This window comes from Vanellus vanellus, assembly GCF_965231255.1.
Source record: "Vanellus vanellus genome assembly, chromosome: 7".
NCBI classification, from domain to species: Eukaryota; Metazoa; Chordata; class Aves; order Charadriiformes; family Charadriidae; genus Vanellus; species Vanellus vanellus.
This window is the reverse complement of record NC_138912.1, coordinates 9,853,848-9,873,528: the sequence shown is the minus strand read 5'-3', so window position 1 is coordinate 9,873,528 and position 19,681 is coordinate 9,853,848. Positions and strand designations below refer to the sequence as shown.

General features: G+C 39.7%; 1 protein-coding gene across 2 annotated transcripts in view; it reads right to left on the bottom strand.

Annotated features, from left to right (window-relative positions):
* The window catches only part of ABLIM1 (actin binding LIM protein 1), a 106,798-nt gene that overhangs the window by 86,989 nt on the left and 128 nt on the right, over positions 1–19,681 (bottom strand). For both annotated transcript variants that reach the window (XM_082486134.1, XM_082486133.1), the window contains exons 2-3: positions 4,388–4,571; positions 2,334–2,443 (exon numbers count right to left, since the gene is read on the bottom strand). In XM_082486134.1, the coding sequence (XP_082342260.1) occupies positions 2,334–2,443; positions 4,388–4,494 (217 nt within the window). In that variant the 5' untranslated portion in view covers positions 4,495–4,571. The remainder of the gene's footprint in view (positions 1–2,333; positions 2,444–4,387; positions 4,572–19,681) is intronic.

Sequence of the window (19,681 nt, the reverse complement as noted above, 5' to 3'; positions counted from 1 at the left end):
AGACATTCTAGTGGATAGCAGGCTTCCTTTTACACTATATAAGCAAATCAAACCTGATATACTTTCAGTCTATTGAATTTCCTCACTTCCAAATTTGTTTTAAGGAAAGCCTCCTCTAGTAATCTACTTGGAAGTAATCAGAGGAAACTTACAGCAATATAGGATATAAAATAGATGCATAGCATGAATGAGATTATCTTCTAAAAGAACTTGTATTAAAAAAACCATCCTTTCAAAAAAGTGCAAAGCGTTAGCAAAAAATGATGTGTCTGATTCAGCCAGCAGGAGAGACGTGGAAGCAATCTGGAACAGCTTACACTAATTAAAAATTACTCTTCAGTGCCAGCAAGAAAGACTCCTTCATATCTAAGTCAACTTTTGCACAAAGCTAAAGCAGCAGCTGGCATATCTTTGAAGACAGAGGACACTTCATTAGTATACTTTTAATTGAGTTTTTCTGAACTTATAAACAAATGCTGGTCTCGCTTTTATTTGTTGTTTTGGAGAGTTTTGCTCTAAAATTGCCAGAAAGCCTACACTATATCTTTCTACAAGTCTTTTTCCATAAAAGAACAGGATACACAATGGCAGGTACTTGCATATCTCGAAGTAGTGCACTCTAAACTCTGAGCAGGAGCTCTCTTGCTGTGTGTATTGGCAAGACAGTTGGCCCAGCGGGACTCAATTCAGATTAAAAAAAAAAAATTAGTATCTTATCACAAGTAGCAAGGAAGTTTGTTTTATAATCCTTGCTATCTATGACTTCAGTGTGAAACCCAAGCAGCAGTTCAAGCAGAGACTATGGCTATTGGGAAGTGCCTCTCCAGCTCTTTTGCTTGCCCACTATCAGAGAACTGTAGCCTATCATTTGTAGGGGGCATTTTGGCACCTGGACTCATGTATCTGAGAAGTGCCCACACTGCTAGATGAGTGCACTACTTTTTCAGAACCACATGTAGTGAGATCCAGATGTTTCTGTCATTGAAGATCAGTCATTTGGGAACCAGTGCTGTGACATGCTTAGAAAGAGAATGTCAGTACTGTCCAAGGTCCCTCTGCCTTGCAATTGCTTGCCAGTTATGCCTCCTAAATATCAGTAATTCAAATACAATTTCCACATAAGTCCTTTGTCTCAGAAGGATTCTCTGGGTGCCTGAAGTACCTTATACATTTCTATGTTGTTTTGTAAACCTTGTAAGCCTTTCTTCAGGTTCCTAATTTCTTCCTCAACCGATTAGGCCTGTGCATTTTCAGCTCCAAATCTACAGTTATAGTGCAAAACTATCACTTAACAGACAGAAAGGCATGATAACAAAAAAAGTCTCTCATTTTCCATTTTGCTAAGTGTCTGATTACATGTTCTCAGGCAAATCAGATAACCTGAGATTCACTTGACTCATCCACTGAGCACAAACATTATCCAACTTTGCCTTTACGCTGCACTTTATAATCCTAGGATCTCAAAGCCAAGTACCAGTAAAAAATACACACTGTCTCCCTGATGGAAACCAACATTGGTGGAAAACTACCTCGTGCCACAAGGAAATCCGTAGCCATTTTGAATTATAAAATGATACTGGGTAAGTCATTACAGATTAGAGTGCTGAGTACAATCCAGCAGTCAGAGAAAGAATCAGAAATCCCCAAAGATTAAAAAAATTAACTACTAGAGGTAGAGATTAGTATCAGTAATTTACAAATTATCTTTTAAAAGCATTAAAACCCAACAGCAAACAAAATTAATATCCCCCCCAAACATTCTTCATTCTTTCTTTTTCCCCTTAACTTGCTTTCTCTCTTTTTTATAACAGTTTCTTGAGGTTCTAATCACAGTATCATTGTGGTATCAGTCTACTGGAAGCACAATACTGATGATACTCCTTTTGAACGACAATTTAATTAAATTAAAGTGTTAAATAGTAGAAGAAATTTAATTTCCTCTGACTTTGTCCTCTTTTGAATACTTAAACCTATGCAATTATACACGAAAAAATGGAATCTATCAACTCTGAAACCTCAGGTTTCATCAATTAGATACTTCTCCAGTGCCTACAAAAGAAAAATCAGCCTGTTTAAAAATCCAGTCACGGGGGAAAAGTCATTTTTTCATATTGAAATGTGTAAGTGTCTCTTCCCACCTGTAGTACTAGATACTTTTAATGACGAAAAATAAAAAAAAAAAAAAGAAAAAAGATGGTACCCAGAGATAGTTGACATTTCTAAAGGTGAAGAAAAATAAATAAATAAATAAAAGATTGCATTAAGTTAGTTTCAACCAAATGATGATCAGCCTGGGAAAATTAGAGGCTTCAGAAAGAAGATGGCATACTTACTGCTTGAGGCAGACAATTCTTTTGGACTGGAGGACATTGGCTGAGCACACATCTGACAGAGGCAGTCCCTTCCATTAAAGGTAACTCGATCGCCTGGTGGAAATGGACGCCTGGAGAGTTAAAGACAAAAATGTATTTTAGCAAAGGTTTTAATTTTCCTCTGTTCCCTATGCCTTGATTTTGCTGCCTTCCCCCAGTGCAATCAATATTTTACAGAAACTCTGGCCAAACAGTTTTTGCAATGTGGCCTTGGCAAAGCCAGGCACTGGAAGAAATCCAATCTGTGGATGCAAGCAGAGCAGAGGTTAGACTTGCCTTGTATTTTGGTTTAAAAAAAGCTATCAAACATATTTTATCTAAAGAGCAGACGACAGTGAAATCCACTCAGACACAACAGCTACATTTATGATGGTCTCAGCGTGATGTTGTGGGTAGCAAATGGTACAGAAGAGAACTCAAAGGAAGAATTGGAATTGGTTTTGAGGCTAGTGAAGGAATACAGAGCTAGTCTCTCATAAATACACTAATTTTATCTGTATTTAGCAATGAAATATATGACTATATTACAGTGGATGTAGCAGTTTGCAAACAACTGAAATGTTAACCACATTCATTCTCCTCCTAGAGCTTTAAAATAGGTATCTATATTACAGAACCACCACTTTAATTGCTACCTGTGCAGATGGTATTCGGGGAAAGGTAAAGGCTGAATGTGCTACGGAAGTTTGAGATTATTTGCTGAACCCAACAAAACATTAAGAACATGTGTCAGGCAGAAGTTGGCCTCACTGTTAACTCTTATTTGGTGTATAAAACAGTGGATGAAAAACATTTTGTATGAGCATGTCATTAAAATTTGAAGGTTTAGTAATTCCAAATCTTTAGTAAGTAGCTTTAGCTGCTGAGTATAGACCCCCCTGCACTACACCTCACTCCAAAACTGTGCTTAAGAAATTAACATCTCCTTGTTTCCACAACATAAAATGTTTAAGGCATTTTTCTAGTTTCCCTTCTACTGCCATTCCTAAGTGGGCCATAAATAAATAATCAGCAATACTGTATTTCATTAATCGGTTCCAATGACTCATCTTTTGTTCATTCAACATAAAAAGATTGATGCAAGTTTACGTACAGAAAATTGATGTCATGTTTCATACTATATCATCTACTTTCACGCTATTCTTGGGAAATGAATCTGAAACATACACATCATATGATCACCAACATGCAGTAAATTCACACGCTACTTAAATGGAAAAATGATCAAAATACTTTCAATAAAAAAGGTCTTGAAAAAGGTACCAGGCTATAAGACAAAGTACTTGAACTACTCATCAGAGATAGCTATTGAAGATTAGGATAGCACCCTGAAAGTCTGCCACACTAATACCCCAACACATCATATGACGGGATCTCCAACAAGGTACTATCCCAGAACATAGATTCTTGCCTATCTTGTTCATGTCATCCTCCTGCATTAAGTTTCAGACCATTCAACTGCTGTCAGATTCTGACTTCTGGAGAACTCCACTGTCTTATTTCCCTCTAAGACTACAAAGGAACAGGCCCTGGGACAAAAAATAGTGTTTGGGAAGAAGACAGGGATCACAGTCGGCTCAAAGCCATGTGTTCTCACACAATACGAGTTTCCAGTATGTTTCCAATTGTTTAACTGTTCTTCTAGCCCAAACAACTTCTCTATTGTAGTATCCAGAATTTTGTTTTACCTCATTTTTCTCATCAAGCTGGGCTGATTACCTGAGCTCAACTCAACCCATGTCCATTATCTCAACATATAAGCCTGATACTGAATTCTTTTGTATGTGAGACTAACTTTCTGAGAAGAGGCAACTGTATGTAACAGAGAAGCTGTGTCCCCCAAATAAAGGAATGGTATTTTGAAGACCCTCAAAGCCAGACTTGCAGCAGATCTTTTCCAACCAAATGTTCCCCAAAGGGAGATATGTCTTGAGACTTGTGTCTCATGGTGATACCTTCCCCCATGTTTTCCTTGTGCTGGGTTCACACCATGTTAGTTGAAAGGCATTACTTACTTGCAAACAGTACAGGCAAAGCAGCTTGGATGGTAAGTTTTTCCCAGAGCTGTCACTACTTCGCCTTCCACGAACTCCCCACAACCGTTGCAGCGGGTACCATACATACGCTGGTAATCCAAGGTGCAAAGATATTCCCCGTTCTTAATGAAAAAGCCTCCTTGTGCCAAGTCGCAGCCACACACTGGAAAAAAAACAAACAAACATACAGACAGATTGGAAAAATATACCTACTAAGGGCGTTGGCAACAGTCTATGCTGCCGACAAATGAGGTGACCCTGGTGGTCTTGCTCCCTTCTATCAGATTTTTTCCTTCTCCTGCTGTCACTATATGCCTTGACATCCCAGCAGATGGTTGGTATTCTCTGGCTACAAGAGAGCTTGTAATAAAGACTCTCCTTGGAGGAATCTACATAATCATTACTTTCATGTGCTTGGTCCTCACCAAGACCTCAGTTACCTCCAATCATCCAGTTAATCACGTTATGAGAATTACTTGTACCAATGCAATCTTTCTTACACTTCTGGGAGTGGAGTTGAGCAGAAGAAAATATGATTCCAAATATAGGACGGATTTTACTAGCATACTAGCATACATTTTTCCTGCAAGCACGTGCTGTATTTTAGAAAGCTTTCAAGGTGCTAAGTCTTTTTGAAACAATAAATATTTTAGAAATGTTGTATGGTTTAGATTAACTCTTCCAGTCCCCAGATAACACTGAGCTGCTCCACCATTGCTGCATTAATACTTTTTGTTTTGCTTTAAAAAGTATGAACTTTGAAACTCCCAGGTTGATTTTACAGTATTAATTTAGACATAAATACTGGGAGTAAGCTACAGTGAAGAGACAATCAAGCATTAAAAATCGAGCCACATCACTATATATAATTCATGATATATGCAGCCAAACTATACAACGGTATATTGAATACTGAATAAAGGAAATGGGAATAAAGAGTATTCCCCCCTGTATTCTGAACAAATTAATGTCCCAAGAACTATTACCTTTGAGTGCCTAATCTGCATTGGTCTTCTGTTAGTCTTTCACATACTATATTCCCTGTACTTCATGGATTAAGATAAACAACTTTAATATCTGCGTATAGACTTGTGGCCATGTACAACTTTATTGGGAAAAATAATTGTGTCAGTAAAAAGGTGAAGGTCTAGTCAGGGATTTCTGTGACTTGGCAGTTTTTCCACTGTTAAATGCTTATTCACCCAAACCAAAACACATCACAACCAGGTGTCTGTTTTGCTTTAAGAAATGCTACATTTGCATTTCTGTTCAACACAGGAGAAAGCAAGCAATCCATCCCAGAACAGCCATGGGAGATGGGAGACTGAATTTCACATTTCTGCTTCAACTTGGGTTGAATAAAGGACTTGAACCTATCTAATGTCCCACAGTAGCACCAAAAATACTACTTGCTTCATGCAAGTTTTAAAAGTTCTCTTTATTCACCTCAGTGAGAAAGCATAAATAGGAGCTGCTATTTGAATTCTTAAACAAATATATATATGACAGCTCCCAGGCATTTTGGGTTCAGCCGCTCCTACTGCTCCACCGTGTATTGCTGAATCTGTGTAATTCAGTAAGAGAAACTACTCTTTACAGTGGTCTAGGATGCTAGCTGAACTCTTACTCTGCAAGCAATTCCATCTCGTCCCTCTTCCTAACATTCAAGTACATTCGGATCAAATATCAGAAATATCGAATATCAGAAATTCTGATTATTAAGGGAAAATAAATAAGCAGCATTCTAGGTCCCTGCAGTTACAGAGTCCTTGAAAATTTGAAATATGAAATACAGAAAGATTATCAGGGTAACTGGGTTCAGTTCATCTCTCCGCCACAAATTCCAAGCACAATGTTATGCACAACATTCATTCTCTGCCCTGTTATAATGGGCTAATATTCTATTAGCTACCTGTCTTGAAAATTAAAACTGCAAGGTGTTTGGGGCAGGGATTGCTAATTATCTGTGTTTGACTGTTGCCAAGCCTCAGAAGTCTAATGAGTGTTACTGTAACAGTAATTAATAGAATAACAATAGCAGAATGCACTAAAAATGCAACTTACAATTGAAGCAGTATCAGTGCTAGCAGTTTTCCGGTTTCACATTTCTGCACAGAGCAGTGTTAATATTTCATGTGCAAACAAATTACATTTCATGGTGGCATTAAATCCACAAGCAGCCAAAACTCATTTATCAGTGACTTAGGAGAATTACAGAGAACTATTGTTAAGGCTCTATTATAATGCTGCAAAATGCTCTAAGCTGGTTTTCAGGTACACCTACAGAAAAAAAAAAAACAACTCTTTCATTCTTCCTTTTTCTTCTACTGATCGCCACTTTGTTTAAAATATTATTTTCAAACTAACAGTACAACGTCATATAACCATTAGGCAGAAAATACCACATCACCACTTCACCTCAGACTCTTCCTGAGTTGGCAACCATCTAGACGTTTTCCACTGGAGATCCAGAGGCGAAACCTAAGCCCACTCACAATAGGTTTGCTTTTCTAAACTGCCTTTGGTGGATCCTTACAATCAGATGATGGAGTAACTGAGAATTCTACTTTAATGCGTAAAAGTTGCTAGGGATTATGTCAGTATTCAGACTGTTAGATCCTGTGGTGACGCTGTATGAACTGGAGTATTGTCATGGAGTGGTCATTACTAGATGCTTCAGAAGCTGCTAAATTTCATAAAGAGCTATGGAGTACTCATGTGTCTATGCAAAAGTTTCTTCCTAACCTCCTTTAGTTTGTAATTCAGCCTGTAGCTTTAATGTCCAAGTCTATATATATCTCAGCTTCAAGCTGAAGGCACCCAGCATGCTGCTGGCTCTGCCTCAGAAGCTGCATATATGAACTCTATGGCTCTTCACTATGGTCCCCAGTTCTACCAATGAGTCACCTTTTGAAAAACTCGTTTAGTCATTATGGCTCTCTTTACCTGCCTAGGCAATGAGTCTAATAGGGTAGGATGATCAAAAGTAACTTTCAATCCAACCTCTGTTCTAGCTTCTTCTAAAAATCCAGCTTCAACATATCATATAGAGGTCTGTGGCAGATCATCGCTTGCAAAAACACTACAAACTTTGAATGAAAGTGTTCATGCACTCACAATTATTAAGCTCTATCCCTTTTGCATGGCCACAGGGATTCAAGCCTAGCGATGAAAATGAGGGATAAAATTATCTGGCAATTCTTTCAAAAACAGTAATTACTATTACTTAAAAGAAGTTCCCTGTATTGCCTTTTTCTTTATGAAGTCTCCTTTCCACCCAACCTTTTATTCTTTTTGTCAATAACTGAGAATGAGTTAAAATCTCTCATACTGGCAAGTCATGAATTCAGGCACAGACAGAACTGCTTATGATGTGAACCACCAGCAGATCCATCATCTTTGGTGTACTCACAGCAGGGAGCACACACCAATCTGCAAGAATTAAAGACAAGTCCTGGCAACCCCACATTGCAACGGATTTTTGCAGACAATTTAGCACATGTGTTCTCATCACTAATCACAGCTTTAAGCTACATGGGCAAAACAAGGGTCACCCAGACTGTTAACATCCATAGTTGGAAAAATGCTGTTCCAGCAGGCTGCTTTCACTTTGAGTCAGAGATCAAATCAGAAAGGATGAACATGACTGCATCCACACTTGGTGTACAATGTGGTGTGCAAACAAGGAAGGGATTTAAACAGCTTTTTTATTTTTCCCCTTTTTGCAACTATGCAGAAGTCATGGTTCTGACAGTAAATCCCCTCAAGCTTAAATACATTGCCTTAGCACACATATTTATGACCAGTGTAGAAATACCACAGAAAATATGGCCGAACTGTGATTGTTTTTATTAAAAAGAAAGACCATCTGCCCAGCAGTGTTCATGCCACAAACGGCAGAGCCAATGAAGAGACACCAGCTGTGATCACTACATATGTACAATAAATCCCAATAGTGTGATCTAGGTAATTGCTATAATACAAATATCATGTCATCAAAGAAAAATGAATACCAAACTGATGACAGTTAATAGGAAATATCAAAATACGTTCTTTTTTTTTTTCCCATACTGATGGGAAAAACAACTTCAAAAGAATTAACTAGTGGAGCCAACAGCAATGCATAAATCATGCTTGAGGCAGCAAAGAGAGGTATTCTGTAAACATCCATCACATGAAAATCGTTCTATAGGAGAACAACATTTCCCCAAGAAGCCTTCCTGCTCAATATGATAGAAGAATACATGACCTTTTACATGACCAGAACCTCCCTTCTGAAACAGGAGACAGTGGAGAGCATTTCTAGTCCCTGAAGGACCACAAACATAGAGAGAAGATAAAAAAAAAAAAATCAGCATTTTTCTTTAAATAAAAAAAAAAAGAAAACCATTATATTCAACAGCTCCTGGAAGAACTCAGTCTTTTTCTGAGTCCATATATCAAATGATTTCATATTCTAAACAGACCATCCTGCCTCTCTTCCGAATGGAATAAGCTGGAATACAGTCCTGCCTCTCATGGTACAGAAAACACAGACCTACAGGCCTTTTCTCTTTAACAACTCTCTGGGGCTACTATTTTGAATCCCTGGAGCACAAAAAGATTGGAGATACTGTCAGTGCTGCTGTCAGCTCTCAAAGCTGCAGGGTCTGTGCATGCAAGCCTAGACTGTTACAACAAAGGGGAGCTGCTCAAGAGCAATCCAATTGCCTGTGATCTCCAAGGGACTCAGATCATTCTTGAGTCGCTTCCAAGCTTTAACGGATATGATGAAAATGAAGAGATCAGATTTTTTTTCAAAGTGCACAGAAGTAGGATTTGATCCTACTGAGCATTATGTAGGATTTCCATGGGGTTATTGTCAGTGAGAGTTGAAAAACCAAGCCCTAAGTAAAAATTGTTTCAACGCTGAAGAAACAAAACCACACAAACAGACACTATGAACGTGGGCTCTCAGTTTGCATAAGTGAATGCTATTCATTAAGAAAAGTCTAATGATCTGCTTTGTCACCATGCATTAAACAAGGTGCAAACTCAATTTCCTGTTGGGGTTTTATTTCTTTCTTGTATTTCTAAGCTTCATAGAATAATGGTGCTGTTCTCAAGCAGGGAAATATTCATACAACATTTATTTCTTAGGACATAATGGATTTCTTGTTTGAAGGAAGAAAGGAATTTGGCAATGTTTCAGTTTATCATCTACATCTAAACAAATACACAGGAAAAATCTTTCTTTTTTTTTTTGCCTAAGAGAGAGCTTAACAAATCCTGTATTGATGAAAGCAAGGTTCGTGTTCTTATTAAAGTTTAAAGTTTCAACATTTCAAATGAACTAAGTTAAGTCTTTCTCTGCCTTTGTTTAACTCCTCTTATCAACACTTTTCTTGAAGGTATAACCTCCGGTTCCTTAAATCATTTAAAGAGTGAATGTACGTCCAATTATCATCAGAAGACCACATGAGAAGGGTAAATCTCAGAAGCTATGCTGCAGCACTACCATTGCAGAAAGATTACAAAGCACCATTAAGAAATTGCATACAGCTTTTTGCAAAAGCTGTAACACAGATCCTGAAAACTCTTTGTCACACTCCTGTCACTGGTGATTTTTTTTGCCATACACTGATGAGAGATGTGTTTTGACCCAAGCTATTTGGAACTGCGTCCAGCATTACCAGCAGTTCTGGAATCTCTTCTCATTTCAACAGATTGGCTTTAGAAACAATCCTGGGAAGTCAAAAGACCCTTATATACATGGAACAAATACAAGTAACGTTGAGATCTGCTTTGTTATCTAGTTACCAGCTGGAAGAAAGGTTTAGCAGCTAAATTACCACCTGAACAAATGATAAGACTGCATTTCTCCCCTTTTCCCCTAAACAGCTCTGGGATCCCCATGAGAAGCATCCTCTAGCCTCCAGCCAATCCCTTCTCCTCTTCCCTTGAAAAACTTCTCAAATGAAAAACATTTCAAACATCCTGCCTGCATGACTAATGAGTGCCACTGTCATTATGGCACAAGTAATTCCCAGTGGGGTACTTGAGTGAAACTCCTAAGCATTTAATGCAAGCATTCACTCAACTGAAACCGCTCATGATGACTGAGTTTCAGATGAGCTGAGAGTTAACTTAATCAACTTCCTAATCAACGCCATGACACTGCCTTTAGTCCTATGAGGTCAGCTTTCTTCGGTTTTCCCCGTACCGCTGGAGATACAAACAATACTGCACAGGAAAACTTGCCTGCCTGCACCTGACATGCACATATTTCAGTCTTTCTAGCAAGCTAACAGACAATAGCTAGTACCTGAGCTCAACAGCAAGCAAAAAACAGCCAGATATAATGTAGCAATGTGACAGCTTCCAAACTAAAATATCAATGTTTTGTGCACCAGGATGGAAAAAATGGCAAGAATCATTCAACCATTTAAAACACCTCTCACATTAAACTAAGCACTAGGTGGAGATCAAAGTCATTTATGGGTCTGTGGGAAATGAACCTTGAAGAAAATGCAATCAGTGGAAAAATGTCAAAGTTTAGCCTGGGATAGCTTGGCTGTAACTATCTAGATGAGAGATCTCTCCAAAAAAGATTATAAATAAGCAAACCAAGGATTAAGAATAGAACAAAAACAAATCTACCTCACCCATAGACTTATGAAACGAGCCAGGCAAATGAAGGATACACTGACAACAAACTCAAGCAACTTTCTGTATTCTCATAAGGATGCTCTGCCCCACTCATCAAACACCTGTAAAGCATCCTGCTGGCCCTAGACTTTCAAAGGGATCCAGTAGCTTGTTAAAATCTGACATGGCATCTGTCAGCATTCATCAACATCAGCCAAGTAGTGCAATTAATTTCATTTCCTGTCAAATGTTTGGTCACTGAAAGAGACTTCAGGCCCAACTAAACCAAGATCAGTGTCACCCAATTGCCATTAATAACACTAAAACCCCATGAGCAAAACAAGGATCCACTTTAGAATGGGATGAAACTGCTTGGGATTTTTTTCCTGTCAACATCTGAAGCAAAAATTAACAATTCAGTGTTGTATCTGCAAATAGAAAAAATATTTTGGAAAAAAAGACCCAAATAAAAAAGGACGTTGCTATTGAAAACAAGTAGAGACACAGCTCTCCCTGCTGCTTACGGGTTATGGGAGGGTCAGGATCGTTTTGCAAGAAACCTGGGTATCTTACAGAAAACTTCCCGGGCCCTTACCTGAACCTGAAGTGAAATGCCAACAGGAATCACTGCAAGAAAAAGAACAAGCTTCAAGACACAGCAGCTGAGATATGCAAATATAGAAATGGCATTTACTCTCACAGCTGCAACCGAGGCTTGCTCTCATATCAGGCTACCTGAATGCATGAATTCACATCTGAATCCCATTTCCTGTCATGGGAGAAATTTTAACCTCTGTTAGCTTCCCAGGAACAGCAGAATCCCATTGCTCCCTGGATTTTCTAAACTGTTCAAACCTGATTTGCTGTTCTTAAACATGTTCTCATTGTTCCTCATAAGGTCTCCCTGTGCACACAGATAACAGTGTGCCCCCCTTTTCGCTTTTTCACTTGATTTGTGTACTAGTCTCTTCAGCAGCAAGTACTTCTCTTTCATTTTCACTCTTAAAATCTCAACTTACTCTTCCTCATTCCCTTCCATGGGACTTTCTACCATAAAGGATGCAGTGTTGTAATCCTTCAAGATCTTGAGTCAGATCCCCAAAGTCCTGACCATCCAAACCAGGATATTGTAACATTTCTGCCTCTTTTTATTTGTATTCTGCTGTTAGATCACTTCAGGTTCATATTTTCCAATGTTTTACATTTTAATGATTAGAAATACCCTTTAAATGAAAGCTGAGACACTCAGGTTTAGGAAAAAAAATGAAAATACAAACACTCTTGAGAAAAATCAAAAGACTTAATAATGTTAAAGGCTGTTTCAATAACCAAGCTGAAAAAGGGAGTTCACAAGCTGCCAAGCAAAACCATGGTGCATTGAAAGAGAATTACAATCCTGGAGAGCTTTTACATAAAAGAAGGCTCTTTGGTTCAGTGATTCAGATCTTCAAGGGACCTCATATAATTTCCTGATGCTCAGGAAGAAGCACATTCTATCCACCAGTTACGTTACCATGTCCAGAGATCAGCCTCTGTTTCAGAAGTATTTGTGGAAATGCAGAAATCTTTAAAACAGTGCACTGAATATCTACTACAAAAATGCTCTCATATTTAAACTTTCCATCCACTGACAGTGAACTATGAATAGCTCTAACTACCCAGCAGCCAGTTTGCAGCCTCCTCCTCCCGCCACTGAAGGAATCTGATGACAGATCAAAGGTCAAAGAACTAATGATTTAAAACACATTCCAGCCTGTTGATACAGTGTCTGCTTACATGACCCTAACTTCTTCCCAGTCCTTCAAGGGAGGAAGATCCAGTTCAAAGTCAAAGACTACAGAGCATCCCGAAATCTAAACTTAGGAACCCTCCCCATTCCCTGTCAAGCTCATTGAGCTACGGATTACGTAGCCTTGCAAAAGTCATCAGATAAAAGAAACAGACCCATGCCTGGAACCTAAACATACCACAAAGGATTCTGGAAGTACATATTGATGTGTGCTTTCCTAAATAAGCCTGAAAGACAACTAACCCAAAAGAGGAAATTTAGCACATTTGTTCCATAATTAAGAAACTGCTTTTTGCTAATCTATACCAATGTTTTAATAAAAGCTAAGAGTTTCTTCTCTGTGGGATACTCTGGGTGTGTGCAACGCTTCCTGTGTGCCAAGACTTGGCTTTGCCTTATAATTAGCAAGAATATTAGCTGTTAATTGCCTTTTGATATCTGATATCACTATAACATGTAAAACATTAATACACAGTGAAACATTTCCACCTGGCATAGCCTAATCAAATTACAGACATTTATGCCACATAGTGAAGACTAGAAAATTTTAGGACACCACCCATATTCTCATGGCAGGATTGCTAATTTATGAGGGGGTTTTTTGTTGGTTTTTTTTTTTTTTTTTTTTTTTTTTAGTTTAGGCTACCATATGGAAGCTAACTATGCTTTCCACTTTATATTCGATATCAAAAACAGGGGCACTGTCTACTATTTGAAATACTCCTACCACAAATATTACATTACCTTGTTAAGATAATGCAACCTATCTGTATGTGTACCAAAATCAAACTATGTAAACTTTTACATTGTTACTGTGAAAGCTTAAAGACTGTTCTGTTAAGCAATGAACTGTACTGAAACTAGCATTTGCCTCTAACCGAGAAGATGAATCACAGGCTTAACAATAAATTCTTATTACAGCAATTTTGGTAGCCTCAATGTTTCCTCTCCTAGTACATGCAATAGGGTAAAAGGAACTGTAATCAACTGACTATGATAGAAACTTGTATCAGATCACAATTTAAATTGAGTTATTAAAATCTCTGCTCACGCACATCATAATGATCCCACACACATTTAAATTTGTAAAAGACATTGCAGTGAATAGTCTTCGTTTTACCAGAAGTTATTCATGTATATAGATGCTTACAAGAAAAACTTTTTACTTCTTTATAAGCTACTAATTCATTCCTGTTAATGTTAATGCTTATTAAAGACAAAAAGTAAAACAATGAGGGCTCTAGCTCAGTCTGTTCTTGCTCCAAACTCCTCATCTAACCCTCCCTCCTCTCAGCTTGCTCCTTCCATTGCCTGGTAACCATCAACAATTCAGTGTGGTAAAAGCAGCATAGTCCTGGTAAAATTAAAAATTATTTATTACAATTGGAGATAACACAGAATCCAATTAAACCTGCACTTTTAACACACAACAGCGTCATTCCTTAGCAAGCTAAGTGACTTTGTTATAAAACAGCCAAAGACAACTGCTCTGAATAGCGCTCCTGGAGCTGCACTCCTAAATGTCTCTTATCCCTCCCCTGTCCACCATTCCCATATTAACTCCAGCTCCGAGTCAGCTGCTGACTGCCTGAGATTCTTTGCCTATCGGGAGGCCAGCAGAGCTCACCTTCTGGGGGACAGGCCACACCATTTTCAGCTCTTTGGTTTTTTTATCAGCTTTTATCTGGAGTCACAAATAGAATTAGCCAGCCTTGCCAGGCAGATAGGACAAACCAGCTGTATACACTTGGTTCTCAACAGGCAGGGTGCAACAGCTTGCGCACCTTATCATGGGGGTATGGGAAAACGTCAATCAGTGGAGGTTTTACGTGTCACCTTTGTTAGGAAGCAGTTGCTGTGTTCTGAGGAAGATTCCAGAGATGGACAGAGCACCAAACTACAGGGGAAGATGATTGTCTGATCACATTACGTGACACATGAGCGTGTCCTGAGCTGGCTGCTGCAGCACGGAGGCTTAAGTCACCGTGTTCCTGCAGCGCAACAACCACCACTGACACATGCCAAGCAATCATAGAATGCTTATGTGTCTCTGACATAACCTAGGGAAGAAGGATTACGATTACATCAAACATGCTGAACAGTATGATGTAAACACAACGTTGAGAGCATGGAAGGCAACACAAAAAAAAAAAAGAGAGGAATCCCATACAGAGCAAAATAAGGACAGATTCACACTGAAACCCTGCTACTATATAACTAGCGTGGCAACTTTGTGAGGAAATAGATTTTTTTCCACATCTTCACTAGACTATCAGACTAAGCCTATAGGTAAAAGTTTAAACATTTTCGGTAGGTATGACAGCAGTCAGACAAGTATGCGCTTGTTCAAGTCTTTCACACTGAAGACGTGTGAGTTGAAGTCTCAAGGGCAAACTTTAGTATGGAGAACGGAGAAAGCTGCGTCTACAGGTGGCTTGGTTGTCTGATACGGTCTGGTCCCAGTATCAGGAGTGGTTTCTTCTGGCTAACAACATACTGTATAAGCCGAGGGGGTCTAACTCCACCTCCTGTAGAGTTGCAGTCATGTCAAATTAAAACCCCTTAGACTAAGAGGAAAAAAAATGCTTACTTGAACATCTGTGTCCCGTTTGTATGAACTATATGGTCAGACAACATGCAATATAAGTAAATGGCTATATGGTTTAAACAAAAAGTACATTCACTTAAATATGAGAGACCAACAATAAACAAGCACTGCAGCTCAGGTATAAGATTCAAAATGGGACTTGGAGCAACCTCTGACACACCCTCCTCTCCTTCCTCTCAGAGAAAGACAAATGAACATGAAAACGATGACACTCACTTGCTGGCAAATCCAAGTAATAAGGCACAGTCTGAATGAACAGCAAGAGAAGTCTCTAAGATTCAGCACTGGCCCTCTCAGTTCAAACTGGGATGTGCAGATAGTACAAACAGGCAGAAGCCACACTGTTATCCCCCTCTCCTAAACAATAAGCAAACATACACAACCAGTCACCTTCCACAAGCTCAAAGTTTCCTTAAGAAGCTAATGATGAAAATCATAGTTTCATTTCCATCAGAGAGAAATATTTCTATAGCTCTCCTTTTTCTGGTTATCTTCATGAAAGCAGTCATGAGATCAATAATATTACAGAATATTAAACTGTCATCAGCTTGGAAATACCTCCATAAACAGAAGCCACAATGAGTGCCCTAGGGAGAAAAAAGCAAATAAATCCTAGTAAACCCAGCCTTGCAACAGAATAGTCAAAGCACAAAAGCAGTGTATGAGTAAGTAACTAAAAAACAAGTGGAAGAATATATTAGACACACACACACACACCCCAAACCAGCAAGATTAATCTCGTATTCAGCAGTAAAACAATTCCAGAGCCCTCTTCCATCTGCCCCCTTGCTTTATCGGGAGGTCCCAGGCACGCTGTTTATGCTTGGCCTGAATTACCATTCTCCTTTATGACTCAAAGAGTCTTAGCTGGCCTGCTGCTCGAAATACCCTATTCTTTAGGGGTAATAATTACAGAATACCCCAGTCTTCTGTAAAAACTACTCACTACAGGCAGAAAAAGTAAAAGAAACAACTTGTTGCTGGTTTTGAACAGCTCAGGGATTATACAACATCAAGTACTGCTTGAAATACACAAACTGTAATACAGAAAGACATAGGCATTACCCCAAGCGTTTTGGGAACAGCGCACATAGTGCTCCTCTCTGCCTTCCATGACAGGCTGATATCATTCCAGTTTGACACAGATCAATATCCAGGAGAAAGTTAAGTATTTTTGGAGCTATCTAGCTGTATTTAACTAAAAACTACAGGTAAGAAACACAGAATTTCTTAGATTCTAGCCATTCATTTTTCAGCTTGCAAATAACTCAAGTGACCTTTTAAAAAAAAACCTTCAGTAATATAGGAAAAATAGTATTTCTAATTTCTGCTATATCACATCTATTTAGGAAGCAGAAGGACAGAGTTATAGCAATCACATTATTATACTCTTCCACCCACACTTGGAACATGAAAAGCCTAACTGAAACTCAGGGACTGGGCTTGAGGCACTTTTCAAAGTCTGGGTCTGCAGTATACGTGCTAGATGTGGACTTGCAGAAAAGACAACTTACGTTTAAAGGAAGTAAAAAAATCCATAGTATAGATACCACTATTCTGTTTTAGTTACTCAGTTATTCTGAGAAACTCCAGCACCTTTCTCCATGTTCGCCACCAGGTCCACCACGTTCACCTCAAGCCTGAAACCCTTTCACTGTATCTATCCTATGCTATGCTAGGACCGAATGTGCCAGGTTCTGGTTGTTCAGGAGGAACCCTTCCCGTGTTTCACATGGGCCTATATATTTCTCCATATTCTCACCTTTCGTCCTACATACTGCAGAGAGAGAGTTACTTAATTCAGGCAGCTCTGCATTGTTGTCCATGAAACAGAAACTGTATGAAGGAGGCAGGAATGCCTCCTGCTTCAGAATACCCATCTTCAAAGGCGATGACTTCACAAAGAGTAGCTTTACAATTATTTATCGCTTCATTAAACCTCTTCTTTGTAAAAAAAAAAACATGGCTAGTCCTTGTTGTGGTCACAGAGGGCTCAGTGGCGTGAGCAGGAGATGCTGAGAGTGCCCCAGGTCCTCACCCTGAGGAGCGGGCAGGGCTGTCCCCATGCCCAAGGCAGCTCCACAGCCCAAAGTCTGAGAACCCCTCTGCGGAACCAGGGCTGGCAGGAGGCCTCTCCTGACAGGGACAGAGCTCAGCAGGAACCGAGCTGCCTGCCATGCGGCTTCCTTACGGCTTTTAGGCAAATATAAATACAAATATGGAAATATAGAGATACTTATATCTGAGGGTGAGGCTCAGAGTGCAGGCCCAGTGAGCAGCAGGGCCAGAGAGCGGGAGAGGCTCACAGAGTGGAGGTCTGCAGGATTACGAGGCCGAGGGCGAAAGGAAGGGAGAGGCACAGGGGACGGCGGCCCACAGAGGGGGAGGCCCAGTGAGAAGGACTGATAAGTGCGTGTGAGTGAGCCCAAAAAGAGTAGAGTGCCTGAAAGCATGGGAAGCCAATAAAAAAGTGTGAGGCTCACATCACAGAGGCTTGTAGAGAGTTGTGGTGGCCCAAAACTGTTGGATGCCCCCCCAGCATCTTTGAGGCTCAGAGACTCAAAGCCCTCAGAGGTTGAAAACAAGAGTTAGTGAAGCCCAGAGTGGGTGGGAGGCTCACAAGTGGAGCCCTCAAGAGAACGAGGCTCCATAAAAGGGGGAGGCCTCCATAAAAGGGGGAGGCCCAGAAAATCCCAGCCCACGGAAGGGGAGGACCAGAGAGTCAGAGAGCCCCAAAAGCATGAGAGAATGAGCGAGGGGGAGCCAGAAAGGGATGGAGGCTCACACAGGGTGGCCTGAAGCAGTGGGAGGCTCAGAGGATGAGGTCCCATGGAGGTGGAGACCTAGAGAGCCGGGGAGACCCAAAGCAGAGTCAGGCAGGCCCAAAGGAGTGGGACACCCAGAGAAGCCCGTCCCACAGGAGGAGAGGCCCCCAGCAAGTGTGTGTGCATCTACGTATAGACATGCACACATACGTGGCGTGTAGGCATGCATATTGCTATTTCTTGAACGTCAGCAAAATCCAACCACAAGAAAACCAAGTAAAGAAAATTCTTTTGGACGCTCAGCTTAAAAGCTCCAGCTCAGCTTTTTCCAAGGGTCACGGTGTCAGCACAGCCTCTAGAGACATCCCTTGTCTCCTGCTCCTTTCCCTTCTCTAACAATCCTCTGCACCTCTCGCTCACTGAAGGCACCTCTCCTAAAACATGTGGCCAAGGACCCCCTCACCCCAGGACATACCCCTCAGTGACCACCCTGTGTGTTTCTTTTGGATGTCAGTATCCATCAGGGGTTTTTTTGTGTGGCTTTTTTTTTTTTTTTATATGCAGGTGCTCACTTTCAGTAATCAAGTCAGTTAAAAGGAGCTTAATTTTCATAACTATCTCTAATGACGGGCAGTGGTTGCTATTAACAGTTTAAAAAAAAAAAAAATCAGATTTATCCAAATCCTTGAAAAAGCACTTAGAACAAAAACTACAAAAAGACAGAATTTTCTTAAGTATTCTAATGCTATATTTCTTTTCATCACATCACAGTATACAATCTCAACATACACTCGCCTCATATACGGAAATAACAGGAAATACATACAACACAAACCAAGTCAACTATTTACACTGGATTTCTGAGTGGCTGCTAGGGCTAGACTTTCTCTTCCTATGTTTTGTGATTCTCCATAAAACACTTCATCTTGCATATGTAGTGTTGTTCCATTGTTTCCCAAATAAACAGGGGAAAAAAATAAATCACCAAAGCAGCCAGAGTCTAATTATGGCCTAATTCACTATTCGGGAAATATCTGAAACTGACTGTCTACATAGAACTGTATGAAATAAAAACCTGAAATAAACCTGAAAATAATATTTAAAAAGCTAAGATTTTTTTCATGTCTTTCAGGTACTATTATCTGTTTTGTAGCTTGTACTCGGCAAACAGCAGAAAAGAAAAAGAATGAGCATGTAAGTATTCAGAGCAGAACATGCTCTTTTGAATCTTGCAGTGGTGGCAAATTTACCTCCCCTCCCCCAGTAAAATGTCTCATATAATCTTTCTTTTCAATTAAATTGTAGAAGTTTGCATATTGAATTTGTTCTGTGTGATGCTGATCACCTTGCTGTATGTACATGTGTGATTCAGCCATTCCACCACCCATTCTTCACCGTCCACACCCACAAATCCTTCAGAGACAGAGCAACATGAATATCCTGTAACTGGCCGATCACAGGAAGCGCGACCTCTCATCACTGGT